The sequence below is a fragment of the Helianthus annuus genome, chromosome 15 (assembly GCF_002127325.2).
Source record: "Helianthus annuus cultivar XRQ/B chromosome 15, HanXRQr2.0-SUNRISE, whole genome shotgun sequence".
NCBI classification, from domain to species: Eukaryota; Viridiplantae; Streptophyta; class Magnoliopsida; order Asterales; family Asteraceae; genus Helianthus; species Helianthus annuus.
Window position 1 is genome coordinate 56,951,017 of NC_035447.2, and position 23,181 is coordinate 56,974,197.

The 23,181-nt window shown below is 35.4% G+C and overlaps 2 protein-coding genes and 1 long non-coding RNA gene across 3 annotated transcripts; 2 read left to right on the top strand and 1 right to left on the bottom strand.

Annotated features, from left to right (window-relative positions):
- Nucleotides 1-5,405: 5,405 nt before the first annotated feature.
- LOC110911666 (PLASMODESMATA CALLOSE-BINDING PROTEIN 2) lies at nt 5,406-7,483 on the top strand. Its single transcript, XM_022156289.2, has 4 exons — nt 5,406-5,585; nt 5,960-6,607; nt 6,684-6,774; nt 7,076-7,483. Exons 1-4 carry the CDS (start codon nt 5,525-5,527, stop codon nt 7,260-7,262), a joined length of 987 nt encoding a protein of 328 aa, XP_022011981.1. The 5' UTR covers nt 5,406-5,524; the 3' UTR covers nt 7,263-7,483.
- A 2,859-nt stretch (nt 7,484-10,342) lies between these two features.
- LOC110911665 (guanylate-binding protein 4) lies at nt 10,343-19,775 on the top strand. The gene is made up of 15 exons (XM_022156288.2): nt 10,343-10,745; nt 12,919-13,080; nt 13,155-13,220; nt 13,314-13,457; nt 13,987-14,100; nt 14,195-14,296; nt 14,407-14,592; nt 14,817-14,906; nt 14,997-15,131; nt 15,631-15,753; nt 15,859-15,944; nt 16,044-16,656; nt 16,751-16,828; nt 17,420-18,488; nt 19,414-19,775. The coding sequence occupies exons 1-14, from the start codon at nt 10,473-10,475 to the stop codon at nt 18,482-18,484; spliced, it is 3,237 nt and encodes a 1,078-aa protein (XP_022011980.1). The 5' UTR covers nt 10,343-10,472; the 3' UTR covers nt 18,485-18,488; nt 19,414-19,775.
- Nucleotides 19,776-20,826: 1,051 nt separating this feature from the next.
- Nucleotides 20,827-22,451, bottom strand: LOC110911664. The gene is made up of 3 exons (XR_002577247.2): nt 22,278-22,451; nt 21,666-21,722; nt 20,827-21,133 (listed from the first exon to the last, which is right to left on the bottom strand). It is a non-coding gene; the product is annotated as an uncharacterized LOC110911664 (long non-coding RNA).
- Nucleotides 22,452-23,181: the final 730 nt, after the last annotated feature.

Below are 23,181 nucleotides of genomic sequence, written 5' to 3' on the forward strand. Positions count from 1 at the left end.
ATCATCGTCTTCACTAATATCAGTTGGAATGAATAACGGTGGTATATCATCCATTGGAAAAATAGAAGTGATTTTTTTTAGAAAATAGAGTTGGATGGAGAAGAAAATGGTGAAAAATGATGTTGAATGGTATTGTTTTTAGAGTAAACTATCATTTTGGTCCCTGTGGTTTGGTCACTTTTGACACTTTAGTCCAAAACTCAAACTTTTTGCATCTGGGTCCTTGTGGTTTCAGTTTTATTGCCATTTTGGTCCAAAAATGAAATCAGGTCATATTTGTCTTATAAAATCCTGCTATTTTGTCCTTTTCCGCAGGGGCAAAATGATCATTTTTTTTTTATAAATAAATACTATATTTTATAAGACAAATATGAGTTGATTTGCCCCTGAGGAAAATGACAAAATTGCAGGATTTTATAAGAAAAATATGATCTGATTTCATTTTTGGACCAAAATGGCAATAAAACTGAAACCACAGGGACCTAGATGCAAAAGGTTTGAGTTTTGGACTAAAGTGGCAAAAGTGACCAAACCTCAGGGACTAAAATGGCAGTTTACTCTTGTTTTTATAAGGAAAAGTTGATTTTTTTTTTTTTTTTTTTTTTTTTTTTATAAAACGGTTAGTTTTTATAATGGCTAGTTTTTTTAACGGTCAAATTTCATTCAATCACACCACTCAATCAAATCGGTGACTATACACTGAATACCCTCACCGAATCACCACTCACCGAACACTTTCATCACCACGGTGTGGTCACCGATCGGTGACTCATATCCCCGACACCACTCAATGATACCATACCGCCTACCCTAATGATTAAAGTATTACACGCAAACAAGGAAGCATAAAAGACTGGACATCAACAACCTTAGCAAGACGACCCAATGCAGCTCTAAGTTAACAGAGTGTGCTAGGATTTGTATTAAGGAGCAAAGTTGTTGCAAGAAATGATATCAATATGGTGATTCCACTCTTCTCTAAGTAACTTTAAATTTGAAAGAGCTCTTCTTGGATTAGTAATAAACTTATGCAAGTTTTTCTTGTTTTGTTTAAAACACACTTGAAATGTCCTGTTAGCGGCGAATATCTACTTCAAATTGATATATTACATGCAGGCCCGGTAAAATGAGTTCAGGTTCAAACCAAAGTGGTTTAGGCTAAAACGAGCTGTTTTTGTTAAAACATCAATCTGGTTTGAGTCAAAACGGGTTCTTAGAAATAAAAGTTTGCCTTGAAATTGTCAATTTTACGGAGAAAAAAATATTAAATTGATGGTTCACCACTAGGGTTGTAAATGAACCGAACGTTCAGCGAACAGTTCGTGAACTGTTTGGCGGGAAGTTCGTTTATGTTCGTTCGACTAGCTTAACGAACGAACACGAACAAAAAATTTTGTTCGGTTAGCTTAGCGAACGAACACGAACATAGGTCTCGTTCGTTCGACTACGTTCGTGAACGTTCAGTAATATGTTCGGTTACGTTCGTTCGTGTTCGTTTGATTATATTAAAAAATAATAAATAATAAACCTTTTATCTAAACATATTGAAAACTTGAAACCCTATTTTTTTCTAAGTTAGCTAAAATTTGGACATGCTAAGACATTTTTGGGGATAATTATGTCTAAGTTAGTTAAAGTTGATTCATCATTTGGTGGTGTATTAGACTTCTTGTGTTTTGATTTATCATTTGATAGTTGTATTTAACTACTTATATCCAATGCTTAAGTATAACAATATTTTTATTTTTTTATTTTCAAGTTAAATGTTCGTTTGCGTTCTTTTTTATTTGCTTGTGTTCATTTGTGTTCGCTTGCGTTCGTCTGTGTTCGAGACCCAGTGTTCACGAACTGTTCGTGAACAACTGAATTTCCTTAACGAACGAACATGAACATAAACTTATGTTCGGTATGCGTTCGTGAACATGTTAATTTCCTTAACGAACAAACACGAACATGGCCTTGTTCGTGTTCGTTCGGTTCGTTTACAGCCCTATTCACCACGCTATATTTGCTTTATTGTCCGCTTGATGGTTCACCACGCTATATATGGCATTGGTGGAGGTGAGGTGGCGGTTGTGGTGGCTCTTAGTAAGTGGTTGGTGTGCTAGCCCACTCCAACAAATTATAAGTTAAGATATTTTATACTTAGTAATTTAAATTGACATATTGTAGGTGACTAACTTATTTATATATTTTGTTACCTAATTCAACTCATTTCTTATTAATGAGCCACAATTGTTCGAAATAATCATATATCATGTCACCAAGATACTGGATATTTGGATAATACTCAAGCTATTGAAAAAAATAGTTGCAAGTTTGTTTCACACTTTTACAGTTTACTTGTTATTATGGACAAATATAAAACTTATTCTTTAAAATGTTCAATAATATAAAAAAATCTATTGCTATAAAAGCTGAGAGAAAGACACAACACAATGAGCCTTCATTGGGTTTCCTATAAAAGCTAAGAGGAAACCAAGATTCTTTACTTTTAGTACACAACCAAACACAAGTGAAAAAAACAACTGTTTGGTTTTTATTCACTTTGTCCATAAATCCTTCTTTTAATGAGTTATGATTGATTTTTAGTGTACATAGTTTTTATTTGTGTGATTATGCAACCAAGTAAACATTTTTCAATTATACATCATCCTATTAATGCCAGTCGGGTTGATCCATGATATAAATGCGTGAATCCAATGACGAACGGTTAAAAAGGGTAAAGTTTAAACGGTTATTGGATTATGGTTTTTTTTTTTTTTTTTTTTCAGAAATAGTTGGAGATAAAATATATAAACCGACTAGCAAGTGACTAGCCGACAAAAAAAAAGTTATAATATCATCAACTGATTTGTGCTTGTGAGGTTGATCCCTGATTAAAAGTATTGTAGGTTTTCACGCGAAGTCATTTCATACATAGCGAGGTGCCCATCGTTCGAGTCTGGAACATTCTCACATGCAAGTTGTCGAAGTACATTGTAGTAAGGGGTGAAACTAATTTTCCAACGAGGTTGAATTTTCGATAACGTAGTTTTGCACGAGACGTTTATTTGCACATTCACAATTGCAAGCTAAAAAGCTTCTCGAGCTTGTGGGTGCTTGAACACCTAATATGGCCTAAGCAACACCGACAAGAAATTGCAAATTACTATGGTTTGTGTCATCGGATGAGGAATCGGAACTTGATGAAGATGATGAACTAGAAGATGTCAAAGTATTAAAAAGATCCATAGACTGGAATTTGGAAGCATAGAATGATTGTTTTTAGTTTTGTGTAAATAAATGGTTGATTTAATTTGTTTATATAGGAAAATTTAATTTATATTTAAGTATATTTTTACGGTCATATAGCCGTTCCAACAACAGCTAAATTCTCATTCCCCGCATCGGGAAATACGTACCGTCATGAAGCTATTTTTTCATCCCCGAACACCATGAGGCGGTGTTCCCGCTTTGCCTACTCGGGCCTGAGCCTCTCGAGGACTGTACTGTGACCGACCTAGTGATTTAATTTGTTCTCCTTAAATATGATTATATGAAGGTTCATATGCAAATCGGACTAGAAAAATATAAAAGATCAAAATGCTCCGACAAAATTAGAGGTGTAATAAATTATATAAATTTATGTTAAAATTGTATTAGATCAATGTTAACGAACATAACTGGTTTTTTTTTTTTTTTTGAACGGCCAACAGAATCAATCCCGAACACTTTCGGGGCACCCACTGGACAAACGGAGTACTTCGAGAGTAACCCGAGTCCACCACCAATTCCGGGGAAAACCCGGTAACCTACCCGCCCATAAGCACGACGGTGAAATTACCAGTAAAACCCGTTTAGCTCAAGGATTCAACTGGATTACTTTTTAATGTCTTAAATTACACTAAATCCATTTTTGGCGAGGCTTGAAACATTAACTTTAAGGGAAGCAACACCTTAAGTTTAAAAGCTTTACCATTTGAACCCAACTCCTATTTTGTTTCTTATTTGATTCTCATGTTATATATTGAAACACATATCATTTAATCACTCTATTCACCTGGAGAAAGTAAACAATCACTTTTACTTTTTGTACAGAACGAATTCTCTCTTTTATTTGTTAAATACCAATTTACCCTTTTCTTTGTAGTTAGCTCACTCCACAAGAATCAAATCTTTTGTCCCATGAACAGTAAAAAGGATAGACAAAGCAAATTCCCAAAAATCCATTCCAAAAGATGAATTACTAGAATCGGCCACTCGTCTGGAATATATATCTATAGAATTCTTATAATAAAATAACACGTTTGCTATATTTTCACTACTATTTATTGGGTTTTACATTTTAGTTATCTACGTGAATATGATTGAAGGAAAGACGGGTTAGATAATAGATCAAAATGATGACGGTGAAGTAGGAGCGAGTCATGTTAAACCATCAGCGCTATTTAGTTTTATTTGTTAATTACACTAATACATTACTCTTGAGTTTAACTTATTAAATTAAATTAAATATAACCTAATATATTCAAATAATATGTTAGAAACTTAGCATGCACTTGTTCTATCACACCCCCTCATTGGCGTCATCGTCGACACCACCATGGTCGTTGCCACATCCGACGCCACTGTCAACAACTACAATGTCATCCCCACCAACAATTAGATCATCGGCCCCACCACCCATCCGTGTGTCACCACCACTATGCGATCGCCAATGTTATCTCCATCACTTTGCTGACATGTACTACTATCATCACTAATTCTCACAAAAAATATGATATGTTTTCTAAAGCAGTTTGTTTTGAATCGAACCCATTTCTACATACTCGTCCAACCTATCCCGTCCCATTTATTTTGCCACTTTTTTATGTGATGGCAGAAACTTTTTTTAAAATATGGTTTCATTATTATCAAAGGAGATTATTTAAGAGGTCTTTGAATGACATGTTATTTTAATAAATTAATTTTACGTATTGACACACCAATAATTGAAAAACAACCAAAATAAACGCATACTCAAAACAAGAGTGTTGAACTTGTCTCTTGTAGTTTTTTTTTTTTTTTTTAGTTCTTTTTTTGCATTTGTGGCAAAATTATTACAGTTTTTTACACAATTCTCTTTAATCAAATTTATATTTGTCAAATTTCTTTACCTTAAAATTATAGATTAATATGGTATCTTAAAGGTTATGAATACATATTCCAAATACAAATATAGAAAATCCAAACCTCATAATTCTTGTCATCTATTACCTATTTGGGCACCTTCTTCTTGCTTGTAGTTCCCAACTTCCCACTGCCTCATGTCTCAAGTTTTCTCATATTCCATACCCTCTTTCACCAAGAAGAAACCTTTGATTCTTCCTCCATTATACATATACACATTCAAGCTATCAAAGATGCCTCCTCTATATCTACATATTTGCTTCTCTTCATTCAAACCCATAATCTACAACAAAATCATCGTATACACATTATCTATCCCCCCTCGAGAACCTTCTGTTCCCGAAAATTTACTAGTAGTCATTTCCGGGAAGATATGGGTCCTCGAGTCATTCAACATTCGTTGTTTCTTGTATTTTTTCTTCTTCTCGGTCTAGGTAACGTTTTTTTTATTCTTTTTATCCTTTTGACGTTTAATTGTTATGTTTATAATGTTTTTAGTTAACGTTCTAAAGATGTATGAAGTCAATTAAGTTTCACTGAGATTGGATCTTTGTTTCCCGTTTGAAACCATTTGTCAAACTTTTTTATTAAAACTAGCAAGAAGCTAGAGAAAATACGATACAATTACAAACAAAGATCGAAATCAAAATTATATATTCAACCCTTTATCAGCCATAGGATTTATTGATTTCGTGATAACTATTAAAGGGTATTTTTGTCATTTTAACTGTTAGAATAAACATTTGTTCCACTATATATTATAAGCAAAAGCAAAGAATATTAGTGATTTGGTTGTTTCTTTTTTCAGAATTAAGCTTTGCTGGGAAACCTCCTATGCAAGCAACCTTACCTAAAAAAATGCTTCATCTTCAACATGACCAAATATTCACCACCCAACTAGATGACATTCCCATTGTTCAACCAACAACTCCAACCGGAACACCCAACACGTATTCGCCGACTCCAGTTCCGCCAACCACCACCACCCCAACCGGATCCGGAGATCCCACCGGATACGGAAGCCTACCACCACCATCTGGTGCTGGTGCTGGTGCTGGTGGTGGCGGTGGTGGTGGTTTTCAACCAAATAACCCCACTACATCCCCAAATGGCCCCTCAGGACCAACGGGCCCGTCTGGTCCAACAGGCCCGTCAGGTCCCACGGGCCAGACAGGACCAAATCCAACCGGTCCTTCTGGCCCATCATCATCTGGTGGTGGATCATGGTGTATCGCAAGCTCATCCGCTTCCGAAACTTCTCTACAAGTTGCTCTTGACTACGCGTGTGGCTATGGAGGAGCCGACTGTTCCGCAATTCAACCAGGCTCGAGTTGTTACAACCCGAACACCGTTCGGGATCATGCTTCTTATGCTTTCAATGCATACTACCAGAAAAACCCTGCTCCAACTAGCTGCTCTTTTGGAGGAGTTGCACAACTTACCACCACAGATCCAAGTAAGCATTTTAAATCAATGTATCAATCATAGTTCGATAACTTCGGATTCTAACGATCTTATAAAACTCGTTACAGGTTCAGGAAGCTGCCAGTTTCCAGCCGGCAAGTCATCAAGCGGCATGACTCCACCAACACCACCCATGCCATCCGCCCCCACCACCCCCACGTAAGCAAACGTTCTCTAGAGGTGCACAAATCGGGTTCTGGGCCCAAACGGGTCAAAGATGGTCAAAACTGGTTTTTGTCTAAACAAATTTAGTTTAAAACCGGTTTTTTAACAGGAAAGAATCAGTTTAGTTTGGGTTTGACCGGTTTCAAAGTATACATTTACAAAGTTTCTAAGGTAATTTTTGGTTCGGGTTAAAAACCGGTTCCAGTGGTCAACTGTGTTGACTAACCCATATATAAGCTTATTTTTGTTCATGAAAAACTAACCCATATATATAAACTTATGTTTCTAAATGCAGAATGAGTACACCAATCAACCCTTATCCGACCTCGCCTACTGCACCGATGGGCGGTTCTACAGACCAGCCAGGTTACACGTCGTTGGGGCCGTCGGAAGAGCCCAGCTCAGCGGATTCGGTGGCCTCCAGCTTACTGCTGCCATTGATGTTAGCTAGCCTGCTTATGGTTGTGAACAGAGAAAACTGAAAGTCAACGGTCAACTATGAATTGAGATGGGAATTCACTTGGTCAACTGTTTTGACTTTACAGAGGAATTCGCCACGTGTCGGATGAAGTGGGTCATGTTCAGTAAAATCATTGTCATAATTCATATATCTATATTGCTTTTAGATCTAGTAGAAAATATACGTAGAATTTATAAAAAAAAAAAAAACAGAAGTAATTTATTGGGTTACTTCTTTCAATTATTAGCAGAATAAAATTCATAGACATGCTCGTGTTTTTAGATGATTAATGTAGAATAACTGGTGGGAGTCTCGGTGGTGACGACAGAATTTTATTTAGGTTAGTATCGATTTGATTCGTTACGGTATTGATATGGTACGGGCACTTGATATAGTAACTAAAAAAAAAAACAAATAAATAAAGTCGTGATATGCCCAAAAGGAGATCTACACATGTTTTACATCAATCAAATTCATAAAAACGAAAACATGTGTTAGTATCGGTTTGATTCGTCGCATATGTTGGTTTGATAGTGACGCGTAACGAACCCCGGTACGGATACATATGTCGGTATCGGTTTGATTCGTCACAAAATTTACACTGGGACATTAAGAAAAAAATAAACACACTTGCATATTTTTTTTTTTTAAGTTAATAAACGGAAGTTATTAAAGTAAAACCAAATTAAATGAAAACTAAGTGGGTTAAAGACGTGTATTATTTAATTTATTTGAGCTTATTATCTAAAAACTTTTTAATCTTTCTAATATTGCTTTCAATTTGTATTTGTGTGTCAAAAACTCAACCCAGACATGGGATGTTTACTAAATGTTTAGGTGGTCGACACATATAGATCCAACCCTAGGGTCGGCTCAACCTTTGTGGATGCCTAAAGCAAGCTCGAATAATGGGACCTTCTTAATTATATTGTAAGTGTTTTGAACGAAACAATTTGCACGTTTCGACTAATTGTCCAACCCATCTAATATACAATAACTCCTAGCAATTTGCATATACTAACACCTCCTAATATGACAGCTATTAGTATTGTATATCTAAGTTCTAACAATCATACAAAGTTAAAATTAAAGTGAGGCCTTTTAAGATTGGTGGCCCGAAACAAGTGCCTTATTACACTTACTCTTAAGCTGGCTCTGCCCAACCAACCCGTTTATTTATGTGTCTTGTCAGAAATTTCCGCCTTAGATAGCGCGAATACATCATAATAGGTTTCAAAAGATAATATCCATATGTAACAAGCCAATTAAAGACACCGTTGGAAAAAATGTGAACATCCGTACTAAAGTATAACAACTACTAACTCGCAAACGATCCACCAAACTATTAAAATCTATCTTAAGCAAATTAATCTATATTAGAATTATTAATCACTTGTTATTCTTTTTGTATTCTGCCCCATAATAATATTGGTATTGTTAGTAAAAAACACTATTAGGTAAAACTCATGGTTGATCAATTAACATTCCATCAAAACTTCCATCGAATCTCATTAAACTGATTAGGAGGAGTTAATTAATTTTTAACAAATTAGATGAGCAATTTTAACCCATTGAGAGGAAGATGTTAATACGATTTGATGTAAACAACCAAAGAGTAAACTAAAACAATTTTATTTAAACAGTTCAACGAGTATAGGAATCTAGCTAAACCGTTCTAGTGAGTATAAGTTGACAATCTATCATAAAAACGCGTAACATGAAGACCCACGCCATCAAGGTTAACGACTCGAATACCTCACAACCGAAGCTATTATCAATCTCTATCTCTCAATTTGTTATTATTTTCACCCAATCTATCTCTCCTTCTTAGTTTTCTTAACATTCTTTCTTTCCCAACGTATATTTCTCTATACTATGTTGTATCTACCGCACAAACCATTAGCTCATGAATCTTTGTATATCACACCAACTACCCCTCGTTCCATTTCCTGACATCAACATCGCAACACTCAGGCTATCGTAAAAAATGATAAGACACTCCATCCCTCCACTTTATTTTCACATTGTTGGCTGAGTGTTCCATGTTTTATTTGCATATAAGGGTTTCGGCGACAATTCTTGACATGACACGAAAAAACAAGTTTTGGATAAGTTGAAACGACTGGTCTATAAAACGGGTCGTGTTTTGATTGACCTGCTTAAAAAAAGGGTTCGTCCATGTATAAAAATGAGGTGACATGTTAACCCGTTTAAGTGTTAAAAAGACCATTTTAACTTTATTTTGTATTGTATTTTTGAGAAAACAGAAGGGTAAAAATTTGTATTGTAGGATCAAAATGTCATTCCATCCTAATTCTAAGTAGGATCAAAATGTCATTCAATCCTACTTGTAAGGAACGACACATGTATCTCCACAGTCATTTTTATGTTAATCAGACAAAACTCACTTTTTATTAGATCATTTCCCACAAACATAGTTGACAAACTCCATAACTTAAATATTAATTAGCATGCTTGTGGTCAAGTGGTACGAAAGTCTATGAAAACGGGTTTGCAGTAGGCACGAACATTTGGTTCTGGATACCGATACCGTACCGAGTCATTTACAGTACCAATTTGGTACCCACTTTTTGCGTCTATCAAGATCAGTATGGTACAACAATTTTGGTCAATTTACCTTTCAAATACTGATACCATATCTTCCATGTCACTTTCGGTATCGGTACTTAGGCCCTTCGGGGCGTCTTCGGTAAACCGAAGCGGGGTGGAGAGAAGGAAGGCGGTAAGACACCGCCAACCCTTCGGTAAATGAAATCGGGGAGGAGAGAAGGAGGGAAGCCGGTGGCGGCTCACCGAGAGAGAGGGAGGAGAGAGAAGGCACTTGTCCAATCAAATCTTTTCTTTCTTTTTTTTTTTTTTTTTTTTTTTAAAAAAAAACCAATTCACCTAAGAGGGGAGTGGCGCCATCAAATTGGGGTGTTAGGGGAGTTTAAGAGGGGAGTTGACGTGGCACACGGGGATTGGTTTGGCGTAAGAGAGGGGACTCACCTATTAGGTGAGCACCCCCTTCACCCTTAATTTTTACGAGCTCAAGTATAATTTAATGTTAAAATAAAATATTTTTAAAAATAAATAAAAAGTGTAACAAAAATACCTTTCATCCCTCCGAATACGATCACCGCTCCACCACCGTAACAAAAACCCCCATAAAACCACCATTCAAACTCGATAACCGCCATCGATACCTCCACACACACCACGATCTACCACCATGATGAGACTCTTCGGCAGAGGAGGAACATCCAACGACTCACCGTCTTCTAAATCTCCATCAACGTCGTCTCCGTCACAGCCTCTATTCTCTCCGTCAACTGCCGTGTCTTCCGGCCCTGCTAGACCTATTCGCCTCGTGTATTGCGACGAGAGAGGCAAGTTTCAGATGGATCCGGAAGCTGTTTCTGTTCTTCAGCTTGTTAAGGAGCCGATCGGTGTTGTTTCGGTTTGTGGCCGTGCTCGTCAAGGCAAGAGTTATATTTTGAATCAGGTAGTTTTTTCTGTTTTGGGGAGAAAATTAGGGTTTAGTGGTTTGTTGTTGTTGGAGATGCTTGATTTATGAGTTGTTGATTGATTGTGTAGTGTTTATTGTGGAGTTTTGATGCTAGGGTTTTGAGTGAAAATGTTGCTTATGAAATTGGTTACCTTTTCTGTCTTTGGGTGAAAATTAGGGTTTTGTAGTTCACCGTTGTTAGAGATACTTGATTCATGGATTGTTGATTGATTATGTGGTGTTTATTGTGTAGTTTTTCTGTTTTTGGGAGATAATTAGGGTTTTGTAGTTTACTGTTGTTGTTAGAAATGTTTGTTTTGTGGATTGTTGATTGATTATGGAGTGTTTTTTGTGTAGTTTTGATGCTAGGGTTTTTAGTGAAAACAATTCCTGAATTGATTACCGTTTCTGTTTTTGGGAGAAAATTACGAGGGGTAGTGACTGTTTATTAAAAAACCACAGGACTCTGCTAAGGGTTATGTAGTTTACTGTTGTTGGAGATGTTTGATTCATGAATTATTGATTGATTATGCAGTGTTTGTTGTGTAGTTTTGATGCTAGGATTTTAAGTGATGACACTGCTTGAATTGGTTACCGTTTCTGTTTTTGGGAAAAAGTTAGGGTTTTTTTAGTTTACTGTTGTTGGAGAGCTTGATTCATGGATTATTGATTGATTATATAGTGTTTATTGTGTAGTTTTGATGTTAGTGTTTTGAGTGAAAACAATGCTTGAATTGGTTACTTTTCTGTTTTTAAGAGAAAATTAGGGTTTTGTAGTTTACTGTTGTTGTTAGAGATACTTGATTCATGGATTATTTATTGATTGTGTAGTGTTTATTGTGTATTTTGATGATAGTAGGGTCTTAAGTGAAACAACGCTTATGAAATTGGTTACTTAGGTATAATTATAAATTAGTTTATTGGGTACAGTTCGGGGTGTTACCAGGAAATGAGTAAACGTACTATGATAAGACTATGTATGCTTAGTTATTCTGAAGCTAGGGTTTCAGATGGACCTTGAAATCATCATTGGGAAACCAGTTTGGTTGAATTGCCATGTTACGGAAATTGCTTGAATAGGGCTCAGGAGTACAAGTGTGGAGTGTCTTTTGTTTCATTTATAGAATTCACAATCCACTTTTTCCAATATGGCCAAATTTTGACTGATTTTTTTATTGAATTTAGTGAGGATTAGATATTGAGTTTTTATCATGTTGCTTATTCTAAAAGGTACAATGGCAATAGGAATGCTCTCTGCATGCGTAGACACTTTAGTTTTATTATGCAGTATACCACTATACTGCTAAATGTTTGATATGAGTTCTCTTGAAGAACTACAAAAGTTGTTGGTTTGGTTTGATATGAGTTCTCTTGAAAGTAGTTTGACTTTGAACTTCACAACTGAAAATACCCGAAACAAATGTATCCTATAAGGTTTAATTAATTATATTGATATGTATCAACTATCAACCTTTCTTGTAAAGCATATGTTAGATTGTTGGTAATGGTCACCAACACCAAGGTCTTGGTTTCATCCTCTGTTTATAACCACACGTTTTTAACTTCTTGATTTAAAGTCTGGAGTTATTCATTTGAGTTGAATGCATGGGATTTGTGGTCATTTCACGCCATAACTAATTTGAAAGTAAAAAAGCACACATATTATAACTGTAGCATATATATTTTTTATGGTGTTATAAGTCCTTTCAACAAAACAAGGAAGCCATTTCTAAAATTCAATTGAAAAGAGAAACATTCTTTAGGTGATTTTCGGATGTCTATGAAGATGCATTAATAACTGAAGTTCATAGGCCACACTATCAAAATGTAAATTCCAGTTTTAGACACTTGGTCTAATCTACAGACGTTGTTTGCTTTTAGTTTGATAATGTTGCAAAGATCATTTAGTTTATCACAATCTTCTACAGCTGCAGGCCATGTGACGTACTCTGCTGCGCATCGGTTTAGTAGTTTTCTATTTATGAGAAAAATTGACATCTCCCATGTTATTTGTTATTTTAACTTTACAATGATATTAAATTTCAGTTCGTCTTTGATTTATTAATTCTTTGACTATGTTAAAAAGTGATAGTTTTCACCTTTACGATTAGTGACAAAGTCAATCAAGCTTGTGGCGTTATTGTAATGTTATTCATCTTATTTTTTGTAGCTTCTAGGAAGGAGTAGCGGATTTCAGGTGGCATCAACTCACCGTCCATGCACAAAAGGGCTTTGGCTATGGAGTACTCCCTTAAGGAGAACTGCTCTTGATGGAACTGAATACAATCTTTTACTGATAGATAGTGAAGGAATTGATGCTTATGATCAAACGGTTGGCTTGACTTAATGTTCTATAAATTGTTTGTTGACTTTTTGTAACTATCTTGTTTGGCTGCCATTTTACAGGGAACTTACAGTACACAGATTTTCTCTCTAGCTGTACTCTTATCCAGCATGTTCATATACAACCAGGTCAGATTTTTATTCACCTTCTTGCTTCATTTTGTGCATAGCTGTTAGCTTGTTACTTCATCTGACAATTCATATCTATCGTCTGTGTATCAGATGGGAGGTATAGATGAGGCTGCACTGGATCGTCTCTCTCTTGTAACTGAAATGACTAAGCATATTCGAGTCAGAGCTTCTGGTGGAAAGACCACTGCTTCTGAGCTTGGACAGTTCTCGCCTATCTTTGTTTGGCTTTTAAGGGTACATTCATGCTGTTTTAATTTTTACTGATCTGTGGACTCTTGAGGTGGCAAATTGGGCCGGGTCAAAACATGCATTTTGTTGCTGGTTGAAATGAGCCGCGTTGGTTGGATTGACTTAGGAAACGCTCTCTCTCAAAGTATTTAAGTTTATTGTTTTAATTTTAAAAAATTTAAAGGTGATTGCAAAAGTTGATAGTTTTTCTTTTATATAATTAATTTTTGAATTACGTTTTAGGAGGTTTTATGCATTGATAATCACATTTTGTGGCTTTTGGTCTGTATGATCCAGTTGATACATATTTTTATTAGCTTTTTTTATTTATGATTTTACCTGTTTGACCCGTTATACAATAAAATATATCTGAATCTACCCGCTCACAGATAACTGGGTTGTAGTTTACCACCTCTAGTTATCTCGGATGCGAGGGTATTTAATGACTCATTGAGTTGTTGATCTTACTCGTCATGTTACGTTACCAGGTACTGATATATTGTAATGTTCTTTACTACCATGTTTCAACTTGCAGGATTTCTATCTGGATTTGGTGGAGGATAACAGGAAAATAACTCCACGTGACTACCTAGAACTTGCTTTGAGGCCAGTACAAGGTGAAGCAAGAGATGTTTCTGCCAAAAATGAGGTCATTCTTTCAGCTTAGTCTCCACTTATTTGGATTGTAAATGTGTGTTTATTTTTAATATTTTTTAGATTCCTGAACAATTGATGATTTACAGATTCGAGAATCCATCAGAGCTCTCTTTCCCGACAGGGACTGCTTCACTCTTGTGAGACCTTTGAGCGATGAAAAAGAGCTCCAGCGGCTTGACCGGATATCAGTTAGTAATCTCTTTTACGAACATAAAACTTATCATTAATCTTTTATACTATTATGGCCTTTTGTAATTTTGTGTTTAGTCTTACCTGTTAGAATCTTAATGTGACATAGATGGATAAATTGAGGCCAGAGTTCAAGTCAGGACTGGATGCGTTAACAAGGTTTGTCTTTGAGAGGACTAGACCCAAACAGGTAGGGGCCACAGTGATGACTGGACCTATTTTTGCTGGCATTACCCAGTCCTTTTTGGATGCTCTCAATAACGGTGCAGTGCCAACAATAACTTCTTCATGGCAGGTTAGTTTTTTTAAGCAATTTGTTCGTTGTCATAACAATCTCTTATGCCGTTGGTTTGATTGTTGCTGTTAATCTGTGGGCTCATATTGTATTGATATTTGGAATTGATGGATGCTTGGAAATCTGTAGAACTGACACAGTTGATTTTATTTATATTGATTGTCATGTTTTCTCGGTTGTGCTTTAATAGTTAAAATAAACTTCTCAACCTCTTTGTTTACCAGAGTGTTGAAGAAACAGAGTGCCAAAGGGCAGTAGAATATGCTACTGAAGTTTACAAGTCTTCTTTCGACAGTTCAAAGCCCCCTGAAGAAGTATGTGTTTTGTGATCTTAATCATCTTTTATATCTCGGTTTTACTCGGTGATCATATGGTATAATGGCTCATATATCACATGCTTGCAGGCGGCAATACGAGAAGCGCATGAAGAAGCTGTTCAGAAGGCTTTGGCTGCCTTTAATTCAATTGCTGTTGGAGCTGGTTCTGTTAGGCAGAGATGTGAAAAGCGTCTTCATACTTTCTTGAAAAAAGAATTTGAGGTAGCTTTTCTGAGAAACCTTTACTATATTGCTATAGATTTTTTGTATATTCACATCAACTATGTGATACACATGTACTACACCCCAGGTATCTCTCGGTATCTGTGAATATCATTCAATAGATACCTCCTATACACACATCAAATTAATGCAGTTAAACATTTGAAGACGTAATCAAATTAATGATGTCCCATCCAGATGTATGTGAAGTTTATAAAATTATGAATTTCACATTATTATAAAACCTATATTTGGTGCTATGCACCTATGGTTTAGAGTGACAGAGTTGGTTTAATCATTTTTGTATATCTGTTTTCAACAGTGTAAATGAATTCATAATCACAACTGTCATCATAGTGACCGCTAAAGCTCTGTCACACAAAAGTGCAGTACTTTCTACTCAAATGAAATTCTGTATCTTACAGTTTAAATAAAATTTATGATACTATCTTTATGGTCATCCAGTTGTGTTGATACATATTATTAACTATTGATGCAGGATTATAAAAGAGAGGCATTTATGAAGGCTTACATGCAATGCTCAAATGCCATACAGAAAATGGAGAAAGAACTAAGAGCAGCTTGTCAAGCTCCTGCTGCAAAGTTTGATGATATTCTTAAGGTAATTGTCATATTCCTTTCATGTGTGCATGAAACAACTTTTTATGGTCCAGAGACGTGATCCTGAACGTACATAACTACATAACTATTCGCTTTTGTCATGTAGGTTCTTGATCAGCTATTAAACAGATATGAAACAACTTCTTATGGTCCAGAGAAGTGGCAGAAGCTAGCTTCTTTCTTACGGCAAAGGTTTATCTTATATATGTTTTATCTTTTTAATTTGCTTTACTACTTTTCCGTTTTCTTTATAGTTGACTTTTTTTAAATTTTTTTTTTTTGGTATTTTAGCATAGATGGCCCAATCCTTGACTTTGTTAAGAAGCAGATAGATCAAATTTCTTCTGAGAAAAGTTCCCTCCGGTTAAAATGTCGGTCAATCGAAGATAAAATGGGATTACTTACCAAGCAACTAGAAGCTAGTGAAAAGTACAAATCCGATTACTTGAAACGTTACGAGGATGCTATTAACGACAAAAACAAGCTAGCAGAGGAATACATGTCCCGGATATCTGATCTTAAAAAGAACTCCAGCTCATTAGACGAAAAATGCTCGAGTTTATCAAAAGCTCTAGAAGCCGCCAAACACGAATCCATAGAATGGAAACGGAAGTATGACGTGGCGCTGTCTAAACAGAAAGCAGGGGAAGAACAAGCCTCCTCAGAAGTAGCAAATCTTAAGGCTAGAAGCAGTGCAGCAGAAGCAAGATTAGCTGCTGCAAGAGAACAAACGTTGTCTGCGCAAGAGGAAGCAGGCGAGTGGAAGCGTAAGTATGATATTGCTGTTAGAGAAGCAAAGATTGCACTAGAAAAAGCAGCTGCTGTACAAGACCGTGCAAGTAAACAAACACAACAACGGGAGGATGCTCTACGAGCAGAGATTGCCGATACAATTGCTGAGAAGGTGACGTGTTTTTCGGTTATTACTTGGTGTTCTATCGTACTTTGGAATTTGTTTTTTTTTTTAAATTTATTTGCAATTGGTTTTGGAATTGCAGGAAGCTGAAATAAAAGATAAGGCGTTGAAGATTGAACAGGCTGAACAGCGTGTAACGACTCTGAGCTTGGAGCTGAAGGTGAGGGTGTTCTGTAATTAGCAAAGTGCAAATGCAACAGCTCAGTCATATGAAAAAAGTCACCTGCTTCATAAAAAAGATGAGTAAAATACCATTTTCGTCACCGAGGTTGGGCCAGTTTTGCGATTTTCATCCAAAGGTTTGTTGGTTTGTTTTTTCGTATATGGATCCAAAAGGTTTGAAATCTTGCCATGTTCATCCGGCTCGTTAACTCCATTCATTTTTCTTCATTAAGTCAGGGGTATTTCCGTCTTTTTTTGTTAACTTAAAGGGCAATTTGGTCTTTTTTCACTTTATGTACAAGTTTTTAAAATACCCTTGCTAAGTAAAAGTTAAGTCCCCTGACTTTAAGGTAACAAAAAAGATAAAAATACTCTTGACTTGACAAAGAAAAATGGATGGAGTTAACGAGTCGGATGAAAATGGCAAGATTTCAAACCTTTTGGATCCATATGTGGAAAAACAAACATTTGGACGGAAGTCGCAAAACTGGCCAAACCTCAGGGGGACGAAAATGGCATTTTACTCTAAAAAAATTAAAGGTATCTGACTTGTTTATAATGCATTAATGCTATATATATTGATTCTCAGGCTGCTGAGTCAAAGATAAAGAGTTACGATATAGAAATATCTGCCTTAAAGAGGGATATTAAGGAGTTGGGCGAAAGGTTAGAAAGTGCAAATGCAACAGCCCAATCTTATGAAAAAGAAGCAAGAATTTTGGAGCAAGAACGACTTCATTTAGAGCAGAAATACCGATCTGAATTTGACCGATTTGAGGAAGTCAAAGAAAGATGTAGAAATGCAGAAAAAGAAACCAAAAGAGCTACCGAGTTAGCTGATTCTGCCCGGGCAGAAGCAGCATCTGCCCAAAAAGAGAAAAACGATATCCAACGGGTAGCTGGCGAAAGGCAGACCGAAATCGCAAGGCTTGAGAGACGTATCGAGAGCCTAGAAAGACAAAAACATGATTTAACCGATGAATTAGAACGGTTCCAAGCTGCTGAGCTGGACGCTGTATCTAAAGTTTCGATATTAGAAGCAAGAGTTGAAGAAAGAGAGAAAGAGATAGAAACATTATTAAAATCAAACAACGAACAACGGGCTACCACTGTGCATGTCCTCGAAAGCCTTTTGGAAACCGAACGGGCAGCTCGGGCAGAAGCCACTAACCGCGCAGAACAACTTTCGGTTCAGTTACAAGCTACACAAGGGAAGCTTGATTCACTTCAACGACAAATGACATCTGTACGTCTTAACGAGTCTGCATTAGACAGCAAACTAAGAACAGCTTCACATGGGAAACGGTTTAGGGTTGAAGATAATGAAATGGGAACCGATTCAGTTCAAGAAATTGGTATTAATACCGATGGAGGTAGAGCAGTTAGAGGAAATAAGAGGTCTAGGAGTACGACTAGCCCGCTAAATTTTGTTTCAACAGAAGATGGTGGTTCGACTTATAGAGGCGATGATGATTATAATAACAGTAACCACAGTCAACAAACTAGTAATGAAGATTACACCAAATTCACCATTCCGAAACTTAAACAAGAGCTCACAAAACACAATTTTGGTGAAGAAGTGCTTAGGTTGAAGAATCCTAACAAGAAAGATCTCTTGGCTCTTTATGAAAAATGTGTTCTCCAGAAATCTTGAAACGGTTAGTCTGTCTCTAACTGAACATTAACTGTAGTTACACTTTTACACGTGACAGTTTCTAGGGGTGAGCAAACCTTAACCGGAACTAACCGATAACCGAACTGCCACCGAACCGAATTAACCGACGGTTATGGATAATGCTATTTGATTAACTGATAAGTCAGTTATGGATATGGTTAAAGGTGTCCTAAACCGAATGTTAACCGAACCGAAATGAATAAAGACATGCTTTTAAAATATATCTGTATTTAAAATATACATGTTCAAGGAATCAAACTCTATATACATAAAAAACATATACGGAAGCTTTTTATGTCATATAATTAGTTTTAAAATGTTTAAAAAATAATTATTGTATAAAATTTGACTCGTTTTATGCATATGTATGTTAATTTTTTTTTATTTATAAAAACGATTGTAACTGAGACAATAATTGTCTAATGTGTTCATTTAGTTTAAATTTTAGTTCAAACTTAGATCGGTTTAATTAACTGAAATTAACCATAACCGAGTCTCATAACCGATAACCGAACCGAAGCTAGCGTTTATGGATATGGGTAATAACCGAACCGAACCACCATTTGCCCACCCCTGTCAGTTTCTGCCCATTTTTCTCACTAATGGGTTGATTTAGGTCATGTTTCACTTAAAATAGTCAATGTGGTCAACAAACGGGTTAGAATCTGCAAAAGTATGATCTTAAGGGCTAATTGCATACATAAATTATATTGTTAAAACAAACTACTTTTTTATTTTATTTTAACATATTATTTTAACTTATAAAAAAGGATTCTAAAAATGGACAGTTTTTTGGTGATCCGACAACCCGCACTAAAAATGGCCTGTTTTGCCATTTTGATACCCACTTGTTTTGCCAACTCAACTGCAAATTATTACCATTTGACTGAGACATAATTTTGATGCAGGGTTTCTTCAATTTAAAATTCCAACAAAGATGTGGCGGATTTTGTTGGAAGATTGATTTAGTGTGTAATTTAACTCGTCCCAGATTGTAGTGTAGTGTGAAGTTATCCTGCACATATCTGCTACTAAAACTAGATCGTAGAAACAGAGTTATGATTCATCGGGATTATGTCTGCAGAATATGTCAACTTGATTCGGCTTAGGGTTTGTCATCTTTTATGGTCTTTCTGGTGTGTGTTCTTGTTAGATTACTATGTAACGATTCAGAATGATTGTTTGATTTTGCATCATATGTTATTTGGCAACTGGTTTGTAGATCACTTGTGTTTTTGGATTTCAAAGATGACTTCTGATTTGATCTTTAGAGGCTCTCAGTTTTACAAAGGGACCAATGACAAGAAGATTATAAAAATTGGATCTTTTTTTTTTCCAAAATACTAAGTAGTGAATATTTTCTTTAATAAATTTATTCAACAATATTTAAGATAAAAATATTATATTTGAATTGCAAAATAACAAATTGTTTGATTTATGTTACCTTTAAGAGTGTGCACGAGAAATTTCTATCAATCAAAGCAAAAATGAATAAAGATTGTTTCGAGTCATTCCGTTTATTTATGTGATTTGTTTTTTTTTTGTTTTTCAAAAAGGTATATGAAATATCCAACCAAACAAGATGGTTGATTTCTTTTACAAATAAAAGCTTAAGTTCGTTCGACTAAAGATATACCTCAACTATTTTAGGTAAATGTACCCTAACTCGACCTTTGCTGAATCCAAACGTATTGCAAGTCTCTGTGATACGTGTCTGTGTATGACCGAACACCTTAACTTGTAAAACTTAACGATAGAGTTGAGTGCTTTTTATAGCTTAATGACAACCATATTCTTTTTTTTTTCATAATTTCCTAAAGTTATAAATAGAACCAGTTGGTTATGTTTAATGGCTACACCATGAACTTATGTGCTAATACAACTCAAAAGTTTATAATAATATTTTTTCGAGAACTACGCATTGAAAAACGAGTTTAAAAGTTTAGGCATTATTTTGCGATTGGAGCTGGTAAGTAATGGTTAGTGGTTACCTAAGCTTGATGTAGCAATTCAAAAATGGATATTACTATTAGTATCATTCATTGTGAGTATTCGTTTACATAACAATATGAAAGACAGTAAAATTCATCATGTATCATTTGCAAATTTCAAAATCAGAGGGAAATATAATAGTTGGTATAGCTAGTGGTGGACAAAACCTCCTTTTTATCGGTGTATTCATATTCATCTAATAATACATTTTTTTCTAGAATATGAAGGTACCGCTAAAAGTACATGAAATTTCAAATTGAAGACAACAGTCGTTCCCTGCAAATGTACAACACATTCTATATTTATTGTAACGCCCAACCCCGCCAAAGGATCAAAACAATACATTTTAATGATTTACATGCCAAGGATATATACTTTTACAAAAATACCCCTGCGAGTAGATCGAACCATGTATAAAACTTTGAACATTCGTCTTACGGTTCGAATTCATATTCATGCAACCAAATTTACATCTACCGTTAGCCTACTAGCAAAATAACATGAGTATAAAATTTTAACTTCAAAAACACTTTGAAATTCAAGTTTTGACCCGTTTGACACAATCTTGATATCGGAAGCGCATTCAGCCTTGTGGTGTGTTCGTTCCAAGTCGCCAACCTTAAGCATGAGATTTACCTACATCCATAACATAAACTTACATGTTAGTTCAGTTAAAACATATCACTAATACAACTTGCTTTTCTTCGTTATTTGACCCATTACCGGGTCATTACATCTTTACATCACATCATTCGAACTTCTTACATGACATTTCCATTTAACGGATATTGCACCATCTTATTTTCATCATCATCAATCATCATATTTCATCCGACCCGTTCTCACGGATCATGCTTATTCTTACATCATCAATTTTCATACTTCACTAATTTGACTTATAAAAGTCAAAGATTAGTTAACTTAACTTCATGACAATTTCATCTTATTTGACCCGTTTAACTACGGGTCAATACATCATTAAGAACAACTTCATTCTCATACTTTTGACCCATTCGTGCGGGTCATCATTAGACTTTTTCCATTTTCTACTATCAATTCACATCAAGACATTTTACTATAAATTCCCGCATAAACCATCAAACGATTATCTACATAAGAACTAACATAAAATCTACATTCTACATAAGCGAAGTTCATATGAACTTACCGGAGTCGTGCGCTCCTATTGCCCTTGTTTGGCTTGATTCCCCTCCTTTCTTTGACCCTATAAGGTGCATCACATACGCGTTTAGCTTTCGCGTTATACATCACTTACGCACATTTACATCATTCGCCATAACGTTCATTACTCACATTTATATTTCATACCATTATTAGATCATCAATACTTCAATTCCTCATGTTCATACATAACCAATTCAGCTCAAGCATTTCATCGAACACCTTATGTGCGTACTACTTAACTAGCACAATGTACAAGCATATTAAGCACATTCCTACCAAGTCTTTCTAAATCATGGCAATACATCATAAACACATAAATTTTTCAAATATTCAGATTTATTTAACATCAATAAGCATAATTCAAGTTCATATATCATACTACATCTATCACTACTTCCAGATCATCATAAATTTCATGTGGGTTTCATACATAAATGGGTTTACATGAAAACCATCAATATAATCCGAAATTCATACTTCATTAAAGTCTTATGGACTAATTGTAACCTCCTACCATCAATATTTTTACATGCATTCACGGATTATCAAAAGACCCATTTCATCATACATCAAATTTCTCAAAATTTCAACATACCTTTGATCAAGAACACTAAATTGAGCTTAGAAAAAGCTTCTTGTACAAAAATCACCGCTTAATGCATTGTAATTTGGGGCAGATTGTGTTGGATTGAAACTTTAGGGAAGAACCCTTCCCCTCTATCAAACTCACGACCAAACACCCTCTAATCTAATCCCCAAATCTGCATTTTGTTCTTTTTTTTGTTAAATTTCTTTCCTTTTTGACAAGATTACCCCCTTATCTTTCATAAACATTTCATTTAGTGACCACACACTAACTTGGTTCCACTTATTACTTACACATTACTTTACTTTCACTTAACATGATTTATATTTTACCATTTTCTTTTTAAATGCATCACCCTTAAAATATATCATATTATAACATTTAAAATTTTGGGGTGTTACAAGTCTATCCCCCTTAAAGAAGGTTTCATCCCCGAAACCTGAATACATACATTCTGACGAGTTTATCTGTATCTCTTCGTAAATACAAACCTCGAACTTCGATAACATGCTTTCATTCGATCATCCCTCGTGATGAATCGGTCATTACTACTCTAAAACTTGTCTAATACATATGGTAATTCAATCTTGTATGAATCAATGCGATCCTATTACATTATTTCATGATCATCGTTCGATTGTTCAAGCTGATTTCTTAAAACTTATCTATCAGATTATTCATTCCCGCATACCTCTAATATCTACTTAGGGGAAATAATTATCATAATATTCATACTTGTTCATTCCTATTCATTCATATAAAATAAAAAATCAAACATCATTCAATAGTTTCTAACTATTTAGCTTCTACATACACCCCATCCTACTAGGGCCAATCTCAAGCGAAATTCCTTTCATGTCACTTGCTTGATAGTTCTTTTCATACTTTTCTTGCAATACCTACGTATAATCTT